A 23973-nucleotide genomic window follows, 5' to 3' on the forward strand; every position below is an offset into this window, starting at 1 on the left:
TAAACTTGCATGAGTTAAAAACTGAGAGCAGTCGATACAATTTAAATTCCATGACTTACAATAATGAACAACAGACCACACTGACACTATACAAGAACATCTGAAGTTTAACATGATCTACTTTCATGTAATGAAAATGCTAAAAAGTGTCTAAATTGAGGAGGTGCTGAGGAAGACTCCATTACTAACGCTGTTAAAATGAGTTTTTCAGCAGCAAACTGAAGGCTGACTGGCTGCTCTCACCTGTCCAGCAAGTCCAGCAGTTCTCAGTAAATGATGGCTACGTTATTGCTTGAATTGCCCAGCTAGCTAATTCTTGCAAAAACCAGAACACAAATCCAAGTTGGTGTGTTGCCAAAAATATCAAAAGATTCCTTCGGTTGTGATGAAAGGGTCTGGGTGATCTTGAACTTGGACACTCGAGCCACTCCTGAGCTTTTTTGGCTTATTACAGTTTTGGCTGTTGCTCCGAGTGCGAGGAATGTGCAACAAAATGACTTCCTCCCTCAATCTCCGTTCCTCCAAAGCTTTTGAAGTCTTTTTTGAAAAACAAGGCATGAAGAAGTGCTGAAATCAAGGACATCGTCTGAATAACTTCAGAAGTGTTTGTGTTGTGTGCATGATTGCATCGTTTCTTCGAGGGTGGGGGGGCTCCATTCTACTCCTCCACCTCCGCCCTCTCAAGGACAGGTTCTCTTAACCTTGGAGTTAAAAGCTTTGAAAGCACACAGAGGCCTTCTGTGCAACAACAACTCCAGGTCTGAGAAATGGGAAATTATTGCCCTTTTAAGATACACAGTTTAAGATGCCTGATATTCAATTTGTCATCACACCATAGAGGAGGTCGATTGTACTGCAACAGACTCTTTTCTGGTTACCTCACAAAGTATCAGTCCTCTACAGACACAGGGATAAATGGACATCTGCCCGACTCATGAGAAACTGGTGAGCGTTTACTTAAATTGTTGGAATTGCTGGAAAATGATACACGTGACCATATGGGCTTTTCCGTACTGCTGCGCTGGTAAAGCGCTGCTTATTATAAGCGAGCTTCATGTGTGAATGGAATCTTTCATAGTGCAGGAAGAGGAGGAGGAGGAGGCCTGGCGACTCACAGAATTAGCTCTGTTTTTCTTTGCTCAATTTGGTGATGGATTATTTTAAGAGAAAGGGGCACATTCAATAAGAAGCATTCTTGTGATTCAGACTAAATATAGCCAGCTTTTACGAAACCTTGTGAGCGGGTTAATGAGCAGTTGATCTGTCGTGCAGGCATCTGTGGAGGGAAATATGTTAGGAAATGTCAGGAAGAGAATGAAAGAAATAAAAAATAATAAATTAAAAAGTTAAAGACTACAAAAGCTTCCAGGCTTGAGCAACGCTCAGATGTGCTGGCAGCTTTCTCCTTGTTTATTTTTTTTCCTCTTTTACTAAACACCTGTGGATTTGTAATGATGTGTACATGCATTTTCTAGTCCATACAAAGTGCTTCGGCCTTAATCATTGCAAACATGTGAATAAAAGGCTGACTAGGCTGCTGACAGCCGTACCAATAGAGAACAGCTGGAAGTTAACCAACCACAATGAGACCAACCCCATAATGCACGCAACACTGTCCGCCTCAATGCACGATACAGTTATTCAAACATTTTCCAATAAAAAGCATTTTGTTGCTTAATCTCCAGCCAACTGCAGGAATTTTCTAAGGCATCAAAAGGCTTTTGCACGCAGGCAGACTGTAGTGATTCATTACTAAGATAAACACAGATCTGAGCGAATGTGTCTTCAGTGTGCAGTATTTACATAAAGGATAAGAGGCGCAGAGACAGACAGGAGCTGGAGAATGCTTCCTCCTCCTCAGGAGCACTGTGTTAGCTCAGCAGAAGGCAGAAGAAGGAGTTTAATGGAGCCTGTGCATCCAGGGAAGCATTCTACAACACATTTTCTTAAAGCCTTAGGACCAATGGCATAATACAAGTTTAAAAAAATGAACAAATAAAAGCAAAGTTCAAGGAATATGAGAGACAATGAGGGGGGTGAAAAACTCCAGCTGGAAACCAAATCCAGAGCCGAAGACTTCACTTGAGACCGGAGGGGTTGGGCGAAAGGTGAGGTGGACACCGCAGCTCAGGGAGTGTGTGAAAGGCCAGAGCTTCTGTTCAGGGGCTGCTTCTGCTGCGCTCGGCTATACATTTCACAAACAGAGATAAAAATCTGCATAAAACAGTGAGACCGGGGAGGAGAGCCATCTTGGCAATTCAAGAAAGGCGGAGGTGAGGGTGGGAAGGGGAGGCTGGGTGAAAGGGGATGGGATACGTGGAGTGGCGAGAGCGGTTGTTCTGACAGCAGTGAGGCAGCAGAGGGTGAAGAATGCCGTCTTTTCTTACCCGTCCAGACGTCCTGCCCAGCAGCTTCACCCAGTGTGGTAATCAATACCGGTTATTTTCCCCTCTCGCCTTTCCAATCAATAGATAAGAGTCGGGTAAGACCAGTCGGGACAATGGCTCTTTCTGTGGCACCATCAGATCTGGGGTGAATAGCAACTGCTTTAGTGGTGGGAATAGTACAGGAGGAGCTATTGGATAACACGAGGGACTAGAAAAACAGCAGAAACAGGGTGGAATAAAAAGAAAAGGGGAATAAGATGCTCCTGTCAATCTATCTGATTAAAGAAGAATCAGAGGAGTAACATCTCTGCCTCTGCTTCCTTCGCCCAGCAAAACAACAGCCTCCTGCCGACTGCTCATCAAAAGAACAGGAAAGAAACAGAGAAGAATTACTCCAGCGTCATAAAGCTCCGGGAAACATCTCCATCACGCGGCTTACCCTTAACAGGCCCTACTGTGGAGTCTTTGAACTCTAAGCTGCTATATTTCATTAAACTTGACGGCCCCAGCTGCCTCGGCTGGAGCAAAAAGCCTGTGCGTGTGTGTAAGCTTTTTTAGTCTCCTCTCTACTCTCTCCTGTGCAACTTAAACAGTTAATTAGTGAATATTTCTACTTGTAAATAAACCAGATTAATTCATTTAAATGTGGATCAGAGGTCTATTATTACCCCTGAAGCAAAGACAACCTCTGCTAACGTCAGAAAAAGTACCTTATATTATATTTTATTATTTAGACCCTTGTTTTTGGAACAAATTGATCACAAGAGAAGATGTGCTGAGAACCAGGTGGCTTACTGCCAAAAGCATCCTGGGGAAAACTTTTATGATTATGTGAAAGGTCTCTTTCACTTCAGGTTAAGGGGTTTCCATGAAGACTGTACTTTTCCAAGTGTGTGGAAGTATGGAACCCTATGGAAAGTCTTTAACCTGAATTAATAGAGGTCTTTCTTGTTGCGTTTTAGTCTTAATACTAGGAAGTGAAAAAGGGGGTTTGCAGTAGAACACCTCCTAGGTTGGTTTTCCAGGATGTTACCTGATCAACCAGCACAGAAAACGGGACATTTCTTTATTTATGGGCTGATCAGGGATCGTTGATGCCTGTTTGTTTCTCTGTGTTAGCAAGATTACCCAAACACTGAAGGAAGGAACGCGATAAAGATTGGAAAGGATCTTTCTTTAAGTCTGTGCAGTAGGGCATTGGCCTTGACGAAGGAGCTGCCCTTTGAATGCTCTTTTAATTACAAACACTGCTTTCAAAGAGACTTGAAAGACGTGTCAAAAAATAGCACTCTGGTTACAGTAGGAACTTCACTGACTTGTGCTGTGTAGTGGTGGGAAAAAGGAGTCAGGGGATTCCCCTTCTTTTCACTTTATTTAAAGGTGAATAGCACAATATCCTGAGTGATGTTACTCCTTTACAGTAAACAGAGGTACTTTAAATGATTTTAACAGTATCATGCCATCAGAGAGCTGGTGCATCAAATGTGTAGTAACTCCCCCAACAAAACGATATTTGACGACCTCCCCTTAACCCTAAATGACGAGTTTTGACTCAGTAATATGTGATATAAGATGTTTGGTTTGGTTTCTATGGTTCTTACCTTACTCAATGACTATTTTGCCAGTGAAATAAAAGCTGTGAGTTTGAGTTTAACTGTGTTTGCTAGTTCCACTAGCTGCTTGTCACGTAACAGTCCATGACAAGTTTTCTGGGGGTTTTTTTCAAGGGTAGTTGCACAGTTCCGAAAAGAGCTTTAAGGGTTATTCTTACTAAGCTTTCAAGAGGTAAAGTGCAAATGCAATTTAACAAATGCATAACTCACACCATTTTGATTTTTTAAGTCTACTACTCAGCCTTTATAAATGATGAAACTGTATATGTGTGAGATTGTCAAACACACTGTTGGTTATGGTCATTGTTGCTGAAGCCCATGCAGAATTGTCTTAAACCTGCATTCTTTGCAGTGGCCAGCAGGGAATGACGTTTGTGGTTCCAAAAAAACAAAAACAAAACCTACTTTTCACTTCATTATGACCTCCGTCAATACTTTCCTAATAAAGTTATGATCTCAGCAGCTACTTTAAAGTCTTACTTTAAGTAGACAATATTGTATAACATATCTCCACATTTAGAACAAATAAATGGTAAGACTGGGTATGCTTTATCCTGTGACTGAAATGCGTGCAGTGGCCTCATATTCTAAGTCAGATCAACTCCTCGCTAGGCATGTCTGTTATCATAAAAAACTAGATGCTAAACTTAAAACAGTAAAGTAAAACAGAGTGTCACAATCCAGTGGATAATGTCATAGAAGCTACATGTGTATTTGAAATACTGATTACAGTTTTTCATATTAAAAAGAGTAATTATCCTGTAATGTGTGACTTACATCAAAAGGAAAACACTTACTGAACTTATCAAATTTAACAAAGGAAGTGCTGTCAGACTAGGAAATGTTTTCATCTGGAGTTACAAAGTCACGTTTTTCCTCAAATATTTCTGAAATTTAAATATTTTCCCCAAAAATTCCTAGAAAATTGAACATACCGACGGAGTGCCACAATCTTTCATGCAAATGTGAGTCTTGCTGCGCTTGTCCCGTCATAAAGAGAGCACAGCAAGTGGCACTCTAGCCGTTTTATCTCACTCCATTAGGCTAAGGCCTGGTGCACACACACGGGCTGAGTGTGTGCTTAGGGCCACTTATCAGGGAAGAGGCAACAGCGGGGAGGCTGTGAGGAAAGAGGAAAGCCAAACAGAGTGGCAGACACAGAAGGAGAGCAGAGACGTGGAGAGAAATAAAATCAGGCAGAGGAGAGAGAAGCAGGGTGAGGGTTAAGGAGAGGAGGGTCACTTTAGAGAGCAGAAGGGAGCAGAGGCTAAGATGGCAGAGAGGCCTTCTTTAACAGAGCTCATAAGGAGAGGAGGGCTGCAGGGGGGAGCAAAAGGCGATTAGGTGGGCCTAGGCGGCAGCAACCAAGAATCCCAACAATCTCGCACCCCACTCCCTGGCCCGCACTCAGCCTCGGCCACATGACACACTCAAACAGACTTTGCCCTCTCTCCATTACAAAGCAGCGCACCAACAAGCACCTGTTTATTACTGTCTGTCTAATACGTTTGGAGGTTGGCCGACCACTTGGCACTAAATGGGACATTGTGGGAATGCCCACATGTTTTGGCTGCACTGCACTGCCAGTGCATTGTTTCTTATTCTCCCTCGCAGACAAACAGATATGAATGTTTAGACACAAACTCGTATTAATCTGTATGTTATCATAGTCCCCCTCGCCAGAGAAAACACAGGGTGTTAAATATTAAACTTCAGGTTAGTATTTAACTGCATAGAGCAGTTCTCCCTCACAGCATCTTGATAAGATAAACTGGTATTCTAGACACTCAAATGGTCTTAAAAGAATAACATTTGTGTAAATTTAATCCCTGATTTGTTTTTTAATTTATGTCTGTACTAATGTGTAAGACTTTGAACTGGTTAAACTGCTCAAAAAACTTCTAAACTCAAACCTAAAATAGCTATTTAGGTGTCACAAGCAGATGTTTTATGCAGGGTGTAAAAAGCCAACAAAGTTGTAGAAACCACACACAATAATTGAGCAAATTTACCCCCTTCAGACATCAAAGGATACTTTTTGTGTTTTTAATTTTGGACTTAGACCGTTGGGCATCCAAGAGTTCAAGGAGCTGCAGCTGAGTCTGAGCCAGGTGGTGAAAAACCTGCAAAGACTTTTGCTGGCATGATATCAACTTTGCAGGTAAGGCTAAGTCTTTGTATAAGTCTAGGACCACATGGAGGCTTTTGCAACCTTCATTGTATTTACCAGAAACCAACAATAACTAAGCTGCTGGGTTACTTTAAAAGGGACCCATTATGCTCATTTCCAACACCTGATTTTTATTTTTATTCTTAAATAGCACTTTGCATGATTCACAGTTCAAAATAATCCTTATTTATCTCATAGCAGATCTTTTTGGAGCTCCTCAGTTCGTTTACCTTCTGGAAAAAATAATTTTGGCGTTTGTTTCTTCTGTTTGGCCCCTTGAAAGCAACAGATTTGAGCAGTGTGTGGGTGAGACTTCTGTGCTCACAACCAGACACATTTCAGTCTGTACCAAAAGCTACTGACCCTCTAATCCCATAGTGCACAGATATATATAACCAATGGGATACATGGAGTTTTAAGATGTGAAAAGGGAAAAAACCCTTGCAGATCACTGCTTCAGAGCACAAATGCTGCACAGAAAAACTATTTCCTCATAGCAAGACTTGTTTTGTTTTTTGGGGGTTTTTTTTCCTCTTATCTTTTAGCAGTGAGATGCATCCTGCCTCTCACACCCTCCTCCTTCTCCTTCATCCTTACTGCATTCCACAGTTTGGAAAAAAAAGTGTCCAACCTGCATTTGGCTCATTGTGTACAGTGAGTGACAGAGAAGCACAGAGACTGTAAACAAGAACTATCTGAGTCAGACATGCATCAGTCACCAGTGGACCCAAGTGTGTGTGTCTTTGCGATGATGATGACAGCTAAGCTTGGTGTGAAACACCTCTTATGGCTTTCCAGGAACCTTACACCAGTGTACAGTCTGAGGACAAGCCAATCTCCATGACACTAGGAAGCACTTTACACCAGTGCCTTTGTCAACAAGGCCTTTCAGGACAGGGCCAATGACAGACTGTGATGTAGCAAGAGTGTTTGGGCAGAATGGAGCAATTCAGACAGCGGCGGGAGGGAGGGAAAAGCCGGGGGTGGAGCAGGTGAGGGAAAGAGAAAGGCGGGTGAGACAAGAGACGAGACAGAGCGGGGGGGAGAGAAGGGGAGAGGCAAGACGAGACAGACGGAGGGGGTGGAAGAACTGGCAAAGCTCTCACTGACAGCAATGGGGCCTCCTTGACAATCCAGGAATATTGTCTGAAATCAATCTGTCATCATGGAGCTGTTGAGTCTGTCATTACGATGTGGTACTCGCCCTTTCACAGTGACAATTTGTTCAGTGCTTTCCCAGTTCACCTTACTACTGCACTGTAGAAAGGTCACTGCCCTCTATCCATCTCTGTCTGCTAGTCTGTCTGTCTCCCTCTTTGTTAATCAACTGTCCACACAGAGCTTTGCAGCCCTTTTACCGGAGTGACCTGCACAGAAACAGACGGCTGATGACCAGAACAGACGTCCTGCTGCAAGAACGTCTGTTACATCATCGATTTTCCATATTTCCAGATATCAAAAATAAGCGAACAACAAAAAAGCTTTCTAGAATAATAAGTCCAAGAGTCTACAGCAGTAAACAGGGCTTTCAGGTAAATGCTAACAAGTTCACTTTTAAAATAGTGGCATGCTGAATTTTTTAGATTTAATATCTAGCAGTTGCAAGGCATTAAGGCTAATAGAAACTTTGGTCATAAACCAACATTTTGGGCTCATTTTGACCTTTGACCTGATAATGGGTTCATGTAAAAAGTCAGTGGACTCATGTTTTTATAATGAATCCTCTGGGAACCACAAATGTCTGGCATTCTTTCCAACAGTCATTAATGACTGTTGGACTTTTAATGAAGTAAAGTTACTCTCATAGTGAACTAACATGAGAAAGCCAAGGATTCAAAGAAGAATAGACTTCCTGTAAAGCGTGAATTTCTGCCCACAATGTGGTGCCAATCCATCCAGTATAAGCAGTCAAGCGTTCACTGAATTAATGAGCTATTTGACCCGTTGTTGGTGTTACTAAAGGAAAACTGAAGGGATCAGCAAAGTCAGATGACATCATCCCCGAGGGAACTTGAATTTCTGGAGCAAATGTTGTGGCGGTCCATCCAAGAGTTACATAACATTTCAATCTGAACCACAGACTTAGCCACTGCGACTCACTGATTGGTGGACTACCAGGTTAGAAGTATCAAGTGTTGTGTGATCAAGGTGAAACCCCGACAGCTGAAAAATAAAGCCAAGAAACAGCACCAGAAACTGCAGTTCCTCGAGTGGCCACTTGAGGATGCCTCCAAAAGCGAGTCATTAAAATCACCACAGACTTCCATGTCATTTTAGTCCAGTTTTACAGCATTTAATAGACATACTTACAACCTGTATAAAAAAAAAATCAGTGCTGGTGTCAATGAAAAGTTTCCATTGAAGATGGTGAATTTAATAACTTATCCAACTGCATAATGGAGATTTGGAGTTATGGGTGTGTGCCTAAGCACGTTAATTGGAATAATTTTGGCATCATGATCGGTGCCATTTTGGATTTTTTGGAACCAGAATTAAATATATATTTGTGTGAGTGGGTGGTCCATGTAGCAGAACAGAGGTGCCATCGGCACAGTATCACAAGGCATAGCTAGCGCTGTTGCCTCACACCAAGGAGGTCCAGGTTGGAATCAACCGGCTGGCTGGAACCTTTCTATGTGGAGTATGCATGTTCTCCCCATGCTGGCGTGGATTTTCTCCAGCTACTCCGACTTCCTCCCACAGTCATTCGCCTCTGGCCCAATGAAAACTGGGATGAGTTCCAGCCCCCAAACCACAACTCTTAATTGGACAGGCAGTAGAAAACGGATGGATGTCCATACTTAGTAATGTCACTGACTATGAACATGTTCATAAGTGCAAACCTATAAATAAAATAAAAATTGAATTTCACTCACTGAAATTGAGCAAAATACCTCTTGGATACAATTAAGTGCACAGCAATACATGTAATCTGTCTGATAACTGCATTAAAAAAAGAGCAAAAAGCTACCACAAGTTCCAGTGCTGTGGTGATCCCAAGCAGACAGCTCTCAGCTACGACCACAATTGTTGGCACCCACCTCACTCAGAGTCTACACCAACAATAAAGTAAAACTTTAGCTGTTAATATAATTTAAAGTAGTTTTTTGGTATGAAAGCCAGAGTCAGGAGGATTCATCCTCTGGGGACCTTTACTGTACAGATTTCATAGTAACACAACAGCTGTTGAAATATTTTAGCCTGGACAGACTGACACTGCCATCATTGCTGTGCTTGCATGGTTGAAAATACACAAAAATAATGGCCAGTTCAGCTAATCAAGGCACACAGTAACTGTATGATTGGCATATTGCCACCGTCTGCCAAGTCTTAAAATCTATCTACATCCAGACTGGGGACTGATCCAAGGCCTAAGCTCACATCTCTGTGCAGGAGGAAATCAAATCAGTTTCACTGCATGGTGCAGAATTCCAGCCTGGGACAGCAGTAGCTCTGCTATAAAATATGACAGATTATACTCTTTCCCCCTGAAATGACTTTTCCTCCCGCTGCACTCTTCATGTCAAGGGGGACAGATTTTTTCTATTCATTTGAAAAAGTGGTGCATCCCCAAAATAATAATAAATTTTTTTAAAAATTAAAAAAATCAGAGCTTCGAGCCTTCACATCCCGTGCAGAAACGGGCACATGCAGATTCCATCACAACAGCCTGGATGCTCACAGAAAAATCCTCCTACTTTGGCATATTGTGAGAAGCGGTAGCCTAGACCAGACTGTATAACTGGAATCAATGGGGACAATGTATAAATACTTTCCAGGGTCATTCAAAAGGATCCTTAACGATAAAAAGTGGAAGTGAATAAGCCTCAACGCCAAGTGGGGTCTTACTGAAGCTCATCAGAGGAGAACTGAAACAAGGGGGGGGGGGGTTGAGAAGAGAAGCAGAAGCCTCATTCAGAGCTCGTTATCCCAGCCATGCCTTGGCTCGGCTTTCTTTAAGCCCGGCCAGCCACCACTGTTGCCACCACCATAACTTTCAATCATCCTTTTAACTGCTGAGTGGCAGGGTTAGTCAGAGGTTGGAAGGGGTTGTGTGAGGGACTGTCAAGAGATTCCAGATTAAACCCTAGACAGAGGAAGAAGAAGGAACACAGAAAAACAAAGATAGAGCAATCTTTAATGGTTTGATGTGTAGTAATGCATTAAAAATCAAAAAGTTGACTCAAAACCAAAAAGAATAAAAATAAAAGTGGATGGAAAACAATAAGGATCTCCTCAAATGATATGCAACAGGTTCACCCTGGGTGCACGATTTGGTATTCTGATAAGTCAGTCAGAGACTTCAGCAGCACAGATTCTAGCAGGCTGTGGCAAGTACAGCAAACAGGCACACACAGTCAGATGGGGCAGATAATATTTCTGCTCTTTAAATCAGCCTTTTATTCACTAACATCACAATGGCAACTCTCAAACTTGTCCAAACCTGCTCAGTCCAAGAAACACCTTCGAGGCCATCATCGCATTAAAGTTGACAGTATAGATAGTATTTTCCCGAGGCAACAAAATGTTGCTTTGGTACATATTTTGTTGGATATACAACCAGGATCTAACGCCAGATGAAAGATGTGGAGAAGCAGGAGAAGAAGGAAGTAAAGTTTCAATTTCTGTAACACCCCCCCCCCTCCCCAAACTCACGTGCCCAGGTATGCATCATAAATCTAGAAGTTAAAATTTACAGGAAAACAAACCTCAGCTTCTCCTGTTGAGCAATGAAAGTGGAGATCAATTGGCATGTCATCATTTCTCCTACTAAAGTGACTGAGCGAGCAGCTGTGGAGCACAAAACAGGGAGGAAGGTGGCTGGGTGGGGGAGCGGGGGGTTCGGGGAGGCTCTCCATGACTTGGCTCCTCGAAAGAAAAGAGAAAACAGAGCGAGACTGCAGAAATGAAGGAGGCTTAGAAGGAGGGGTTGCGCAAGACAAACACTTCCCGCTGTGGGGCTGAAATGTTATTGTAAGGTCACTTGTAAGGTTCCAGGAAGGCAGGGACCCTTGCCCCCCTCCCACCTACCCACCCACAAGGCTTGCTTCCAGTCACTCCGTCCACTCGCTTTCTTTGGCCAAGGGTGTAACGCAGCAGCTCTGAGAGTGGAGTCTAAACAGTGTCCGGTGTCATCTTATTTAACACCAAGCAACTGCCAATTAACACAAATCTGTTATTCATACGTCTGCTAAATAGTGCAAGTCAGACCAGCGAAAGGCACAAAGTCGATTATCATCTGAATGGTGGCCGTCCCGACGCCTCTGTGCGAGCAGCTCCGTGGGTTTCGCGAAGGTTAACAGGAGCAAAAGGAATTCTATTTAGCTGAACTCAAATCCATTCAGCAGGCAGGAAGAGTGTGTGTGGTCTGAAAACACTCCCAGAGCCAACTGCCCAAACAAACTAATGAGCATTGTACACACACACACACACAGACATGGGGACTTTCTTAAAAAGTAAAAAGAAAGGGGGAAAAAATCTGAACATTAGCATACAGCTGAAAGTGGCAGACAATACTTTGTTGAAATTCCACATGAATCTTAATTGAAGTGTCCATTAGAGTCAGTCAATGAGTGGGAGTGCTGCTCACCAGGATTATACGACCCCGCTAAAGTAAACACAGAGTGACCTCCATTATGACTACTTATCACGGCTACGGCTCTTTCCTTTCGTTCCCCTTGGAGAGGTGAAGTCGGACACATTCCTCCCACCAAATGTTTCCTCCTGAACTGACAGGGTCAGCATTGTGCGCTGATAGATTGGGAACAAGGATTGTTATAGCGCTGCTAACATTATTTCCGCGATAGAAACAGAGGGATTTGTAGGCAGGAGGTATATTATTTCCACCTGGTTTAGAGGGGAAGGAGGTGGAGTGGGAATAGTTGTTGGTCTACCTCTGAGGTTTTCCAAATTGCCCCGCGCTCCTTGGATGTCTCATTATCATGACTTTTCTCAGGGTAATTTCAGGCTGCTTAATAAAACGCACGCATATATTCAGAGGCACGAAAGCAGCGCCCATTCGCTCTCGTAACTTCTTCTCACGCAGGCCTACGTGGCACCACCTCAGGAAAAGCGAGTCCCCCGTCTGCTATGAGCTTAAATACACGGCAAATAAGTCCAGTCAAAAGGGATGACGAGGGTTTAAAATTAATTACCGCTGCCCTGTCCAACCTTGGGGGACCACTGCACACAATAATCCATCCATTGTTCTCTGCAAATGGACCCAGCCTCTGTAAATATGGGGCTGTGAAGAGCTGAGAAAGGCTGGGTGGGAGTAAAGGTCAGCTCGAGCCTTGTTTTTAACGACAGCACATTAACTTAACTGACTTCCTTCGACTTTAGACTGGTAATAAATGAGAGGAAATGCAGAGAAAAAGAAGGGGACATGTGTTTAAAAGGGTGGCATTCACTGGTGGACGCGTGGTGTGGGAAACAGAAACGATGCGCCGGACCAGTCGCGGCTTAAAGATGAAGTGCGTCTTCCTTTGACTTCTGCTGTTTGGTGTGGGATGAAAGACAAAAAGGTAACATGAAGCTGATTTTATTTCCAGCACTAAATGAGGCATTAAAGTGCGAGTTGCATAAGGAGGATTAAAAAAACAAACAAACATGTTAAACAGCTTTTCAGCTCTACCCTTTCTCATTCCCCCACCTCGTCTCACCAGCTTGGCCCACAAGCCACTGTTACACCTTCTTACTATGCAGGAAAAAAAAAATATATATATATATATATATATATAAAGAGGACTTTGGGGCATTTTGTTGCTCAGAAACTAGCGTCATTACGGTTTAAGGAAATGGAAAATGGTCTGAGAGCCAAAACAGCCTTGTGATTTTAAAAGCCCTTGGCATGCAGTTTATCTCATAGTGCATTCTTGGTATGAAACCATGATGTAACTCTGCTATAAAATGTATATTTTCCAACAGGGTCGCAGAGGAGTTTGCATGCTCTAAACTTTGCCAGATAGCTTTAGAAGTGAAGGAAATACGTGTGGGGTTAAATCACATAAGAAAAAAGGAAAGGGCTAGTGCAGCAGCTTAAAAGGACCACTGTATTTGATGCCTGGTTCTAATTAAAATGCACCAAAATAGTACCATTCATTGTGCACATTGTTAGCTAGCCCCGGTGCATAACAGGGACACCTGGTGCCTCTGTTTTTTTCTCCCAGGGTGCATTTCTGCAGATCCATATGTCCAGGCTGCTGCATTCCTCGTTTAGCAGAGCCGAACAGTCCCCGGACCTGTCACCACGTTAGAGCTCTGCTGGGACACATCACCGAGCACCTCCTCCAGCTGCTTGGGGAGGCAGAGCAGCACATTTGGGGGGGGGCGGCAGAAGGTGCTAAGATGGAGGAAGTGCAGTGGCTACAAGGGGGTCCAGCTGTGACGTTGCAGCACAGAAAGAGGGAGGTCTGTGTGTATATGACTGAGTGTGTATTTGGGGCTCTCTGTGGTACTAGGGCAGGGGGTCCTGGGTCAGATGTCACCTGGTGACTGACAGCAACAGGCTCAAAGTCATTCACCCAAACTTACTGTCCTCTCAGGTGCACTGCCTGAAGTGTTTAGATAACAGCAGTAAAGTAACACTCCCTACGTGTTTTTACTGTTTCACACACAAGCGAAAAGGGGGCCCGTCCTTTATGATTTCATTTACATTTGTCAACGATGTCATCATACACTGTTAAGTTTTACAGGGACAGCTTAACAGCTCTGCTGGCCTTCGCTTCGCTACAAAAGCAGAAGCTTTGAATCAACTACCCCCACCTACAGGCTATATTTCACAGCATGTCAGAGTCAAGCTGTTGCATTTGGACTGTAACACAGAACCCACTGTATCCCTGCTTCTGTTGGTGGAACTGTGGGATATTTACACTTCACAGACTGTCAGGGAACGTACAAAAATCATCTCGCTCAGACTCCTTGCCAGCCGCATATCTGCAATTGTACATGTGTCCCTGCATCTGCAACCACTTTCAGAGAAATTATGAAAAGCAGGCTGCAAATGCTTCCCATTGCCTGACATTAAATCAGCTCAGGACCCATCGGACCTCGGCTCCCCACCGTCCAAACTGGCTTCCCCGTTTTTCTTTGCTCCCTCGCTGACATATGTTAATCTGTAAACACAGAAAATTGCCTGTCTAATCTGATTTAGCCTTCACATCTTGTTTACTTTTGGTTTAGTTGTGCCGTGAAGGCACGGCTGCCACGCTGTGAATGAGGCATTGTCTGCAGACCCACAGATGTAATCTCCCCCTCTAAACTGCCGCCAAGCCTCCCACCCCCGCCTCCTGCCCCCTTCTACCTTGAGCCATGATAGCCACATGCAGGTATTGTACCTATCAGACGCCTCTTGAATCCACTCACACGCTGAGCGGGGAGAATAAAGAAGGCGCTATAGAGCCTGCTTGTTTTGCCAGAGAATAATCTTCGGGGGAAATGTTCTGGTTTTCAGATTTCTCTCATTAAAAACTGAAGCGAAGTTACAAATTCTGCCTCTGGCTTTGACTCATGCCACTGGATTGCATCAGACATGGTTCAGTAGTCGGTGATGGTGGATGAAATCACAGAAATTGTCTCGAGAGCTGTTCACGAGCTGTTGACAAGCTCACTGTAAGTTGTCTTTATAAAGCAGAGTATTGATACTGGCACAAACAACAGCACAGTGAACTGTGGTGAGACTGAGGTTTCCCACTCTCCAGTCGGGGTTACGGTCAAGAAAATATGCACGCACATGAACACACACACAGACACAGGGTGTTGTGAGTCAGGCCCTTTGGCCAGCTACTTGAGAGCTGGACTCTTACACCAACTTGTGTTCTTTCACCCTGGGAAGCTGATGGATGATGTTTGTTTGGTTTTGCTGTAGCGAATGCACACACACACACACACACACACACACACACACACACACACACACACACACACACACACACACGCTGCCATGACTGAAACACACAAACTAGGGGTAGGGGACGGGCTGGTTTGCCCTCTCTCATTCTGCTGTCCTGTGTTGATTTTGGGCTGTGTTTAGAGATTTTTGTGAGTTTTAAGTTTTCCATCTCTTCTCTGCGCGACAGCATTCAAAACCCAACTGAGGCTTTCTTCAGGCTCACAGGAAACCAGCCAGTCAGCTTGGTTAATAATGAGCTACGACTGCTGTATAAATGAAAAGAAAAACCCAAAAAATAAATAATTTAAAAAAATGAAGCAGCTCACCTCTTACGCAGTCAGTCAGCAAAACAGCCTCAAAGATGAGTAACACAATCTTCAGGATGTCCATGCTGTCCAAAGACAAATTCATCTTCCCTAAACCTGAAAGACACATGCACAAACAGTTACACTGCTGGAGGATATCAAGACATTTGTATACAAAATAGTTTAAATACTATAGCTTGCTTATAAAAGTCCTGACCAAACCTAATATGCACTATATCACTAACAAACTGGAAGTTCCCAAACTAAGACACCTGGGATCTTTTTGTGGTTTATAAGGAAGTTTAAGGATTTTAAAATGAAAACCAAGCAGAATTTATTTAATGGCAATATTAACATATAAAGTTAACGTTAAATAACACAGGATGTGTGCAGTTTTTCCACTCCTTCCAACTACAGGTAGACACCTAGGTTTGGGACTCTACATTAGGGTCAATATTGAGGGTTTAAAAAGTGCTGAATATCTTAATAGCACAGTTATGTATCTAAACGACATATTCAGATACAAAATCAAGGTCTGGGAAAGCAAAGCGTTCATGGAAACTGTTGCTTTTGGCTAGTTTCTTGATGTGCTTACAGTAAAATATCCCTCCAGCTGCTCAAATGAAGGTCGGGTGAGAATGCAAATAAAAGTATAAATAGGACTTTAACATACCTTAATATTCAGTGAATTAAGTCAGCCTCGTATCAGCCTCTTGACTGAAATGCTTTTAGCTAAAGTCCGTGTCGAGTCCATGAATCAAAAGTGACAGCGGTCGACTTTCCACCGACCTCTAACAGACCAGCACATGCCTCTCTCCGGGATAAAATAACGGATTCACGGCTGCAATAAAACCGGACACTTCCATAAATCACAATAACAAAGTTTCCAAAGTGTTAGGGAAAAGAAAACTCGGGGAAGTCCAGTCCGGTCCGTGTAGTCCGCTTCATCCACAGAGTGACTTTTCCAGGAGCGCGCACACAGCCGAGACTCGCGCTGCAGCTGCGGGCCAATCACAGCCTGCAGAGCCCGGCCACGTTTAACTCTTTATCTCTCAAACCAACCTCTTCATTACAGAGCTGTTATCCCACCGCTGTCAGCTCAGCGCACGGGAAAGAGATAACAGCTGCAAACTGTTAAGAAGGATGCCATGCAAATAATGGGCCTTATATAAGCCATTCTATTGTTCTAATATAATATATGATAAGAAATAAACACAATGAAAACAGTGGAGGGGAACATTTTGATTTTCAGACTAATGTGCATCCCTGTATGGAGGTCCCCAAGTGCCAAAATGAATCCAATAAATACATCATTAAATAATAACGTTAATATGTCATTAATTAATCAAACTAGGCAATAAATAAATGCATCCATAATTATTTTAAGTATAAGTGATTTCATTTAAAACACTTAATAAAATATAATGTTTTACTTGTTTCTGATTGTGATTAATTAATGACACGTTTAACCCTCTAGAGTTTAAATCACATGGCCAAGTTAAGATTATATAGTAGCAAGATGCACTCTCACAGAGTCTCTGTTTCAACTTGTGTCAAAACTGTGACTTTTTAGCTTTCAAATTGTGTTGATAGGCCAAGTAAGTCCAGAATAAATATTTTACTCTGAATTCTGTTGTCAAAATTCAAAGCAGGATTTTTTTTTGAGGAAACCCCCAGAGCCTATTTGCAGAAAAACGCATCAACTAATCAAAATGTATTTGGTTGCGTAGGAAGAGGGAACAGTTGTGGGAGTGACGGTGGAGAAAAAGTGAGCGATAACAATAGCGAGTTTTCACATCTGAGAGATTTGTGACATTTAGAATGTTTGCAGTGTATACTTCAAATCAAAAGCAGCCACAAACAGCCAGTTGATCACAGAATATTCATTATAAGTTCATTATTTAACTATTACTTCTTTCCCATTTTAATTAATTAATAACAACTTAAATTATTTAATGATATATTTATTTAACTCATTTTGGCACTTGAGGCTCTCCATACTCATGTGCACTAACTCAGAGATGTATTACATGAAGACATTGGTTTTAGCTGTTTTACATAATCCAACTTAAGTTATATTATAAAAAGATACTTTTAATACCTAAATGAATCAATATATAAATTATATTGTTTGAGTATAATTACACCCTGATTTTTTTACTTAGGAGCTACAGCTTTGAAGTAAGTGTCATCATTAATGTAACGGATACCTGGAAATACTGCCGCAAATGCCCAGATTAAATTACAAGCTTCAAAAGTCAAACTTATAGCTCCATACTGTAGCACCCTGTGTTGTGAGTAACACCCATTCAGTATCCAGATACAATGGTGCGAAGCCATGAACATGTGCTGCCACCTACTGGCTACAGATCAGCTTCTGCCATGCTGAAGAATTTCAACTACAATCACTGCTTCACTCAGTAAGTACTTGGAACTTAGGTGTTTTACTGATGTTTTGGCTCTCATTCAGTATTGACAGTCATGTTGCTGAGTTATTTGGCCCTCTAAAGGTACCTTTAAAGAGGGATCTCTTAAGGTTTGGTTCTCATTGGATGCGTCATCACCCCTGTTTGGATGAATGGGGTGGGGATGTCCAACATTACATCCCTCTCTGCTAGATGACCCGCCAATGGTTGATCAAATCTCAGCAACAACAAACCATAGGCCTGGTGTCGTAATCCAAACCTACCTGGTAGCTTTCATTCCTCTCCATGTATTCCTTCCCAGGAACAATCAGCTACTTGATCACCTGCTATAGTTAGGAAACTTTAGCTGTGTCCAATATCTGCTTTTAGAAATCCTATAATTGGGCTGGATGAAACTCTGACAATGTGGTACTCAAACTCCATAAAGAAATTCAGTTAAGGAGGATCATCAGTAGGCCCACACTGCCCACTCCAGTGCCAGGAATATAAATGGCAAATAGAAGCTAAAATTATTCCAGGCTTTAAATGATCATCTTTACATAATATCAAGACAGACACATTTCAGCTCGCAACTGTTCCAGTCATGGGACGGTGAACATAACATACGCCCTGCAGTTTTTCAGTCTCTATCCGTTCCGTGAATAAAGAGAAGACTACTTTTAAACAGGAAAAAAAATCATTTATTTCAATATACATTGCATTTAAAACTATATAACAGTATTTATTCAATATTTTACACAGCTCTCATCATGGAAATGGACTGAAGTTTTAGAAAATAAGACCAAGCTCTGAAATAATATGATATCCCAACCTTTAATTACTGCATGATTCCATGTTTTTTTTTAAACATAAAGATAATTATAGCTTCATACATTATTTTTGTTCTTTATAAAAGAAAAACCACACCTTTCCAAAGTAAGTTCATATGTTTCTTTGATGAAAATAAGATTGATACAGCAGTATTTAGTGATTCTTAATATGTAAAGCCTGAGGAACTGCTTTAAGCCAGAGCAGAATGGATAGGATGTGATATTTCGTAACAGGTGCTCAGTGGTCCATTTTGGCCACTTGAGAGCAATCAAATGTACAAACCAATATACTGTAGCTATGGAAGATACTGTGTATGCTGTCATTGCTGTGGAAGCAGATTTAAGAGCAGAGAGGAAGTCGAGAGTAAATGACATCAATCTGGGAACAAAAGTAATCTGGTCCTGACCGTCAGTACCACCAGAGGAACGGATGAATATAATTCAGTGTAAACACATATCAGCAAAACATTGCTCTTCTGAAAGGGCCTGTAGATGCATTTCAAACAGCAGAGGGATGTCTCTTAAATGTGGAGGCCCACTGCAATTAGTAGTCACAATATTGCACTATAGCATCATGAGAAAGAGAAACCCAGCGAGTATCAACGGGCCTGTATTCCTGTAGGCCAGCACCTGAAAAGGCCTCTGGTTCAAAGCAAATTATACACATTGTGGTGCTAATCAGGGCACTGAGTAATGAGAGGTCAACTCTCCACTAGGGGGCCTTCCAGACCTAACAGTGATGACTAAGAAATCCCTTTTATTCATCTCAGCGTGCAGGAGAGTCCCCGGAGAAAACTCAGTGTGCCGTGGTGCAGCAGTAAAAGCAATGGGCACAGCCCATAACCGTGGAGAGGTGAATGGACAGTCTTGTTGAAATTCAGACTCCATCTTACAAAGTGATACAGAATTAGACATTCACTGCCATTAAAAGCATGAAGGAATCTCAATATAAAAGTCGTCCATCGTTCACTTTTGCTTGACTGGGACTGGTGGACTGGTGAAGGTTGCTTTTCAGTTCCAGTGCAGAGCAAATGTTTACTGAAGACATTTTAGTGTTTTTATTACCAGAATTACCGTTATTTACATGTTGATCACAACTTACATTCTTTTGATTAATCCAAGACTCGTGACAGTTCGGGCACAAATATAGGAAGCTCGCTAAAGCATCGGAAATATTTCACAAAGTCCTTTCATTTACACCGGAAGCTAAAAAACGAAAAGGAAAAATAAGAAAGAAGAGGGGGAAAAAGGAGGCCTGTTTCGATTTTGCTACAGAGGACCGCTGCACAATGCCAGTTTAATATCTGTTATTGCCAGCTTTTCCTCTTTCCTGTTTTTAAAAAACATGTACAGGCATTTGTGCATCATGTGGGTGCAGAGAAACCTGCTGACACACCAGAATCTCTTAGAAATATTAAATCGGAATTCAGTGGCTTTTTGTCTGGAATTTCTGACGTGTCATCTTTGAATGGCCATGCTTAGCTGGTACAATTACGACCATTAGGGGTTACCCGAGCAGTGCTGCTTTTGCTTTGTACACAGCTTTCTGTCTGTTGCATATGTCCTTGTTGTGGCAGACTGTGCATTCGCATGGTTTTCTGAGGTCAGATGCCCGCCTTGTCACTGTAGAAGGGCGTGACATGGAACATGTAGCAGTGTGTGCAGACCCTGACAGGCTTCACCTGACCGTATCGAGGCAGCGGAGCAGAATGGGAAGAGCAGCGAGAGCAGAAGATCTGAAACGACACATCATGCAGTGTATCACTTACCATCCACATGATAACGCATGAATTATCAGTTTGATCGAGTTCACGTTAAACCGAACAGATCGTACCTTTCCGCAGCTTCTACAGTGATGTTTCCTGCGGATAACAGTGAACGGAGCCTTGCAGGCAATGCAGGAGTTGCAGGCTTCATCAGGGACCCAGTCAGGAGGGTCTGCACAGAGCCAAAAAGAAACAGTAAACACAAAGCAGAGCTGTCACCAGCTTAACGTTTGCTGAGAGAAGGAGAAAGGAACTGGCTGACATTTCAAAAAAAATCTGTGTGGGTCTGTTTGTGGATTTGCTGACCTTCGAACTGGCCCTCACGGGCCTTGGCTGCCAATTCCGATGAGGAAATGGTCTCCTGACACAGAGCACAGTCCTCCAGGACTGCGCTGCGCATAACAGGCCCCGCTGAACACCATAAAAGAAGAAATGTGTGTTGTGTGACTGATTGTTATTTAGTTTAACAGCTCAGTTATAAACAACAGTGCAAAACTGCTGTTAGCAAAGACCCTATAGTGTTTTCTAAGCTGTTTTCACATATGAACTTAATTAACTGTTAATATGAAACAGTAATGGGAGGATGAAGTGACTAGATAATGTGACTAACAGCATGCAATTTAAGATTGCACTGCTGTGTCCATTACTGTGCAAGCTGTCGTTTTATTACATTTGTCATCAGCTTGTTTTGGGCCAAGCACCTGGTTCTGTTTTGATGTGGTTGTGTATTTTTCTTAGCATATTTTTCCAATATGACACAACCAGAAAAAGCCCCACTAAAACACTGCGTGTACTAGGGAGCTGGCAGTGTAAAAAGACATGCCTGATGTGCACTTGCACCCCTGTCAGGTGCCATCTAGAAAATTTTGGGGCGACAGTGCAGGCCTAACAGCTTTATTTAAAGAAAACAGAACTCGAGGAAAATTTAACTCTACAGCCAGAGAGAGAGACTGAGGAGGAGCTTCTTCCCGCAGGCGATACGGTCTCTCAATCACACCACCACACAGTACTGACCCACACATATGGTTCTTACACACACACTGGACTTTCTGGACTTTGGTTTTGCACAACACTGGTCACTATATTCTTCATTTCCGGTTAATACTTGTACAGCTGCTGTTATTGTGTATATATTTATTTATATTTAGATTTCTTCATACATTCTTATATAGTTCTATATTGTGTATTTTGTTGTACAGTTATTTTATTTTCAACTTTAATTTATATATTTATCTTTATCTTATTCTTCCCAGTTAAATTTACCCTTCATTCTAATTTGTGTTGTACAGTTATTTCATTTTTAACCTTAATTTATATTTTATTCCTTCCTAGTTAAATTTACCCTTTTTAATTTTTCATATTTATTTCCTATCTTATTCATAGCCTTTTCCTTTTTTTGTTCTCTTTAGGTCACGAGCAGTTGTCCAAGCATTTCACTACATATCGTACTGTGTATGACTGTGTACGTGACAAATAAAATTTGAATTTGAATTTGATATTCCTTACAAAGACCCAGCTACCACCATTTTTCGTCAGTTTCCAACCATGCCATAAAGAGCTAAAATGCTAGTAACATTTGCTATTATTTATTTATGTTGCATCTAACTGAGACTTTTGATGCAAATATCAGGTGTTGCAAATGTGGCAATGAGGATAAAGAGAATAGCAGTATTTGAACATGCTCTCCAGTGACTACATTTGTGAATTTTTGTTTTTCAAATGGGGGATTAAATCCCATTATAATGGGATTAACCTATTATTATTTATTTATTTTTAAACAAGCAGTTTTTCACGATCAGAAATGTGTTCTGTTTTATGTTAAGCAGCTTTTTTTGCTCACTTGGGGGTGCGCACCTATCACTGTTAATTTAGAGTTAATTTTTTTCACATGGAGCCTCATTAGGGAAACATCAGGCTCATTAAGTAAGGTGGTAGGTATGGTGTGTTTTTAAAGAGCTTTTCACTGAAAGCAGCTGCCTTCAGAAAACGATGCTATTCGAGTGAACAATGATCACTCTCTGCACATAATTAATGCAAGCATTCATTTTTACACTGTCACACGATCCATAATCCATTGTTTTGATTAAAAGAAAATCATATTGTGGCCACTGGTTAAATCTTTATAAGAAAGTTTAATCTTTTGAGCAATATGACTAAATACTAGTTACTACTTCTGCTTAATTCAAAAGGCTGTTTTGACTTCAGTCTTTAGTCTGTTAAAGAGAGAAAGCAAAATATTGTAACACTAAAAATATCTCATAATCAAAAAACACCTTTCTGACCTTTCTTCTGCTTATCATTGTCTCCTTCCTCACACTTGGTTGCCATGACTTCAAAAAGAGTCTTGAGGATGCTGCGAAGGTCACTCGCATAGTTGGTCTGCAGCTGATCAGCAACACCTGCATCACACAAAAACACAGAATGGAGATCAGGCCAAGCGAGAAAAAGAGGTGAGTAGAGAGCGAATCAAGAATGAGAGCTTTTATACCTGATATACAGACAAAGAGACGGTGGATGAGGTCGCTGCTGCTGTGGAAACGAGATCTGATCTTGTTTCTGGCTGCTGCTTTGGCGACTTGTACGGCCAGCTGGATCTCCTGCTGGTCTGGGTCTTCTGATGTCCCTGAGCTGGGAGTCAGACTGCTGACAGGACTGAAGGGAGCGGTGAGACACAGTGAAGGATCATCAATTAACATCTGTCCCCAAACGTCCATACATCATTTTCACAGTCAGTTTACATCAATAAAAGCAGATTTCCATATTTAAAGTGGACCAATTATCCTTTTCCTGATTTTCCTCTTATATATGCATACAAATTCACTATGTACGAGACATCCTGAGAGCCAAACGGTTCAGTTTGCTCTTAATGCTCTGCTTCTGTTTTCTTTTTCTATTCTTGAAAACTGCACAATGTAGATGAGAGTGGATACTCATAATATAGTCACTTCTGGTACACAGCTCTGGCTGTGACAACAGCACCCCTACAAAGCCTCAGTTCAAACCTTCTGTTTGCAAGAGGCAGCCAATCAGAACAAAAGTGGAGTTGCCTTAAAGTGAGAGGAGCTAAAAAAGCTTGATTTAGACAGTAAATTAACTAATGGTCCAAAATAAAATAAATGAGGACCATCTTAACTTTGCAAAGCTACTCTGGTGGAGTCCAGGAATAAAATCTTTGAAGCTCCACTTTAATACAAAGTGGAAATAAATGCACAATAACACCATTTACTCTGCCCAAATTAACAAATGCATCATTTTTTTAAAATTAGCCATTAAAGGTTTCTTTAGTTACTGTGAATGTGAGCAGGAAGTAAGCACAAACATGAGACAGACACACATTTGGATGAATGATTTGTTACCTGGGTGTATATGCACTGCTCGACAGACTACATGTGGTGACCGACACACTCTCACAGTCACTACCTGACACAGAGCTGAGTGGAGAGTTCTGAAAACTAAAAATAACCAAATACAGAGATTCATGCATATATATAAAGACTTAAACAAAACAAACGGATATGAATATTAAGAGAAAAGAAAGTGGAAAATTGTGATGAATTAAGGAAAACAAAACAAACTGGATATGTGTTAATGGAGCATGGAGGAGTCC

At 41.8% G+C, this 23973-nt stretch overlaps 2 protein-coding genes across 5 annotated transcripts in view; both read right to left on the minus strand.

Annotated features, from left to right (window-relative positions):
- Positions 1-16325, minus strand: part of LOC147307305 (fibroblast growth factor receptor-like 1) — a 34355-nt gene extending 18030 nt beyond the window's left edge. Inside the window, exons 1-2 of the mRNA XM_086273884.1 lie at positions 16039-16325; positions 15387-15482 (exon numbers count right to left, since the gene is read on the minus strand). Of these exons, the coding sequence (XP_086130010.1) occupies positions 15387-15471 (85 nt within the window). The 5' untranslated portion in view covers positions 15472-15482; positions 16039-16325. The remainder of the gene's footprint in view (positions 1-15386; positions 15483-16038) is intronic.
- Positions 16326-18448: 2123 nt separating this feature from the next.
- Positions 18449-23973, minus strand: part of zfyve28 (zinc finger, FYVE domain containing 28) — a 28318-nt gene continuing 22793 nt past the window's right edge. For 3 of the 4 annotated variants that reach the window (XM_086274947.1, XM_086274946.1, XM_086274949.1), the window contains 6 exons: positions 23723-23818; positions 22855-23018; positions 22649-22765; positions 20673-20777; positions 20435-20538; positions 18449-20336 (listed from right to left, as the gene is read on the minus strand). In XM_086274947.1, the coding sequence (XP_086131073.1) occupies positions 20205-20336; positions 20435-20538; positions 20673-20777; positions 22649-22765; positions 22855-23018; positions 23723-23818 (718 nt within the window). In that variant the 3' untranslated portion in view covers positions 18449-20204. The remainder of the gene's footprint in view (positions 20337-20434; positions 20539-20672; positions 20778-22648; positions 22766-22854; positions 23019-23722; positions 23819-23973) is intronic. The other variant, XM_086274948.1, reaches the window with a different exon arrangement.

Source organism: Aulonocara sp. 'chitande type north' Nkhata Bay, linkage group LG19 (genome assembly GCF_057382095.1).
Source record: "Aulonocara sp. 'chitande type north' Nkhata Bay isolate Kocher_YH1m ecotype deep benthic linkage group LG19, A_spYH_male_GT1.1, whole genome shotgun sequence".
NCBI classification, from domain to species: domain Eukaryota; kingdom Metazoa; phylum Chordata; class Actinopteri; order Cichliformes; family Cichlidae; genus Aulonocara; species Aulonocara sp. 'chitande type north' Nkhata Bay.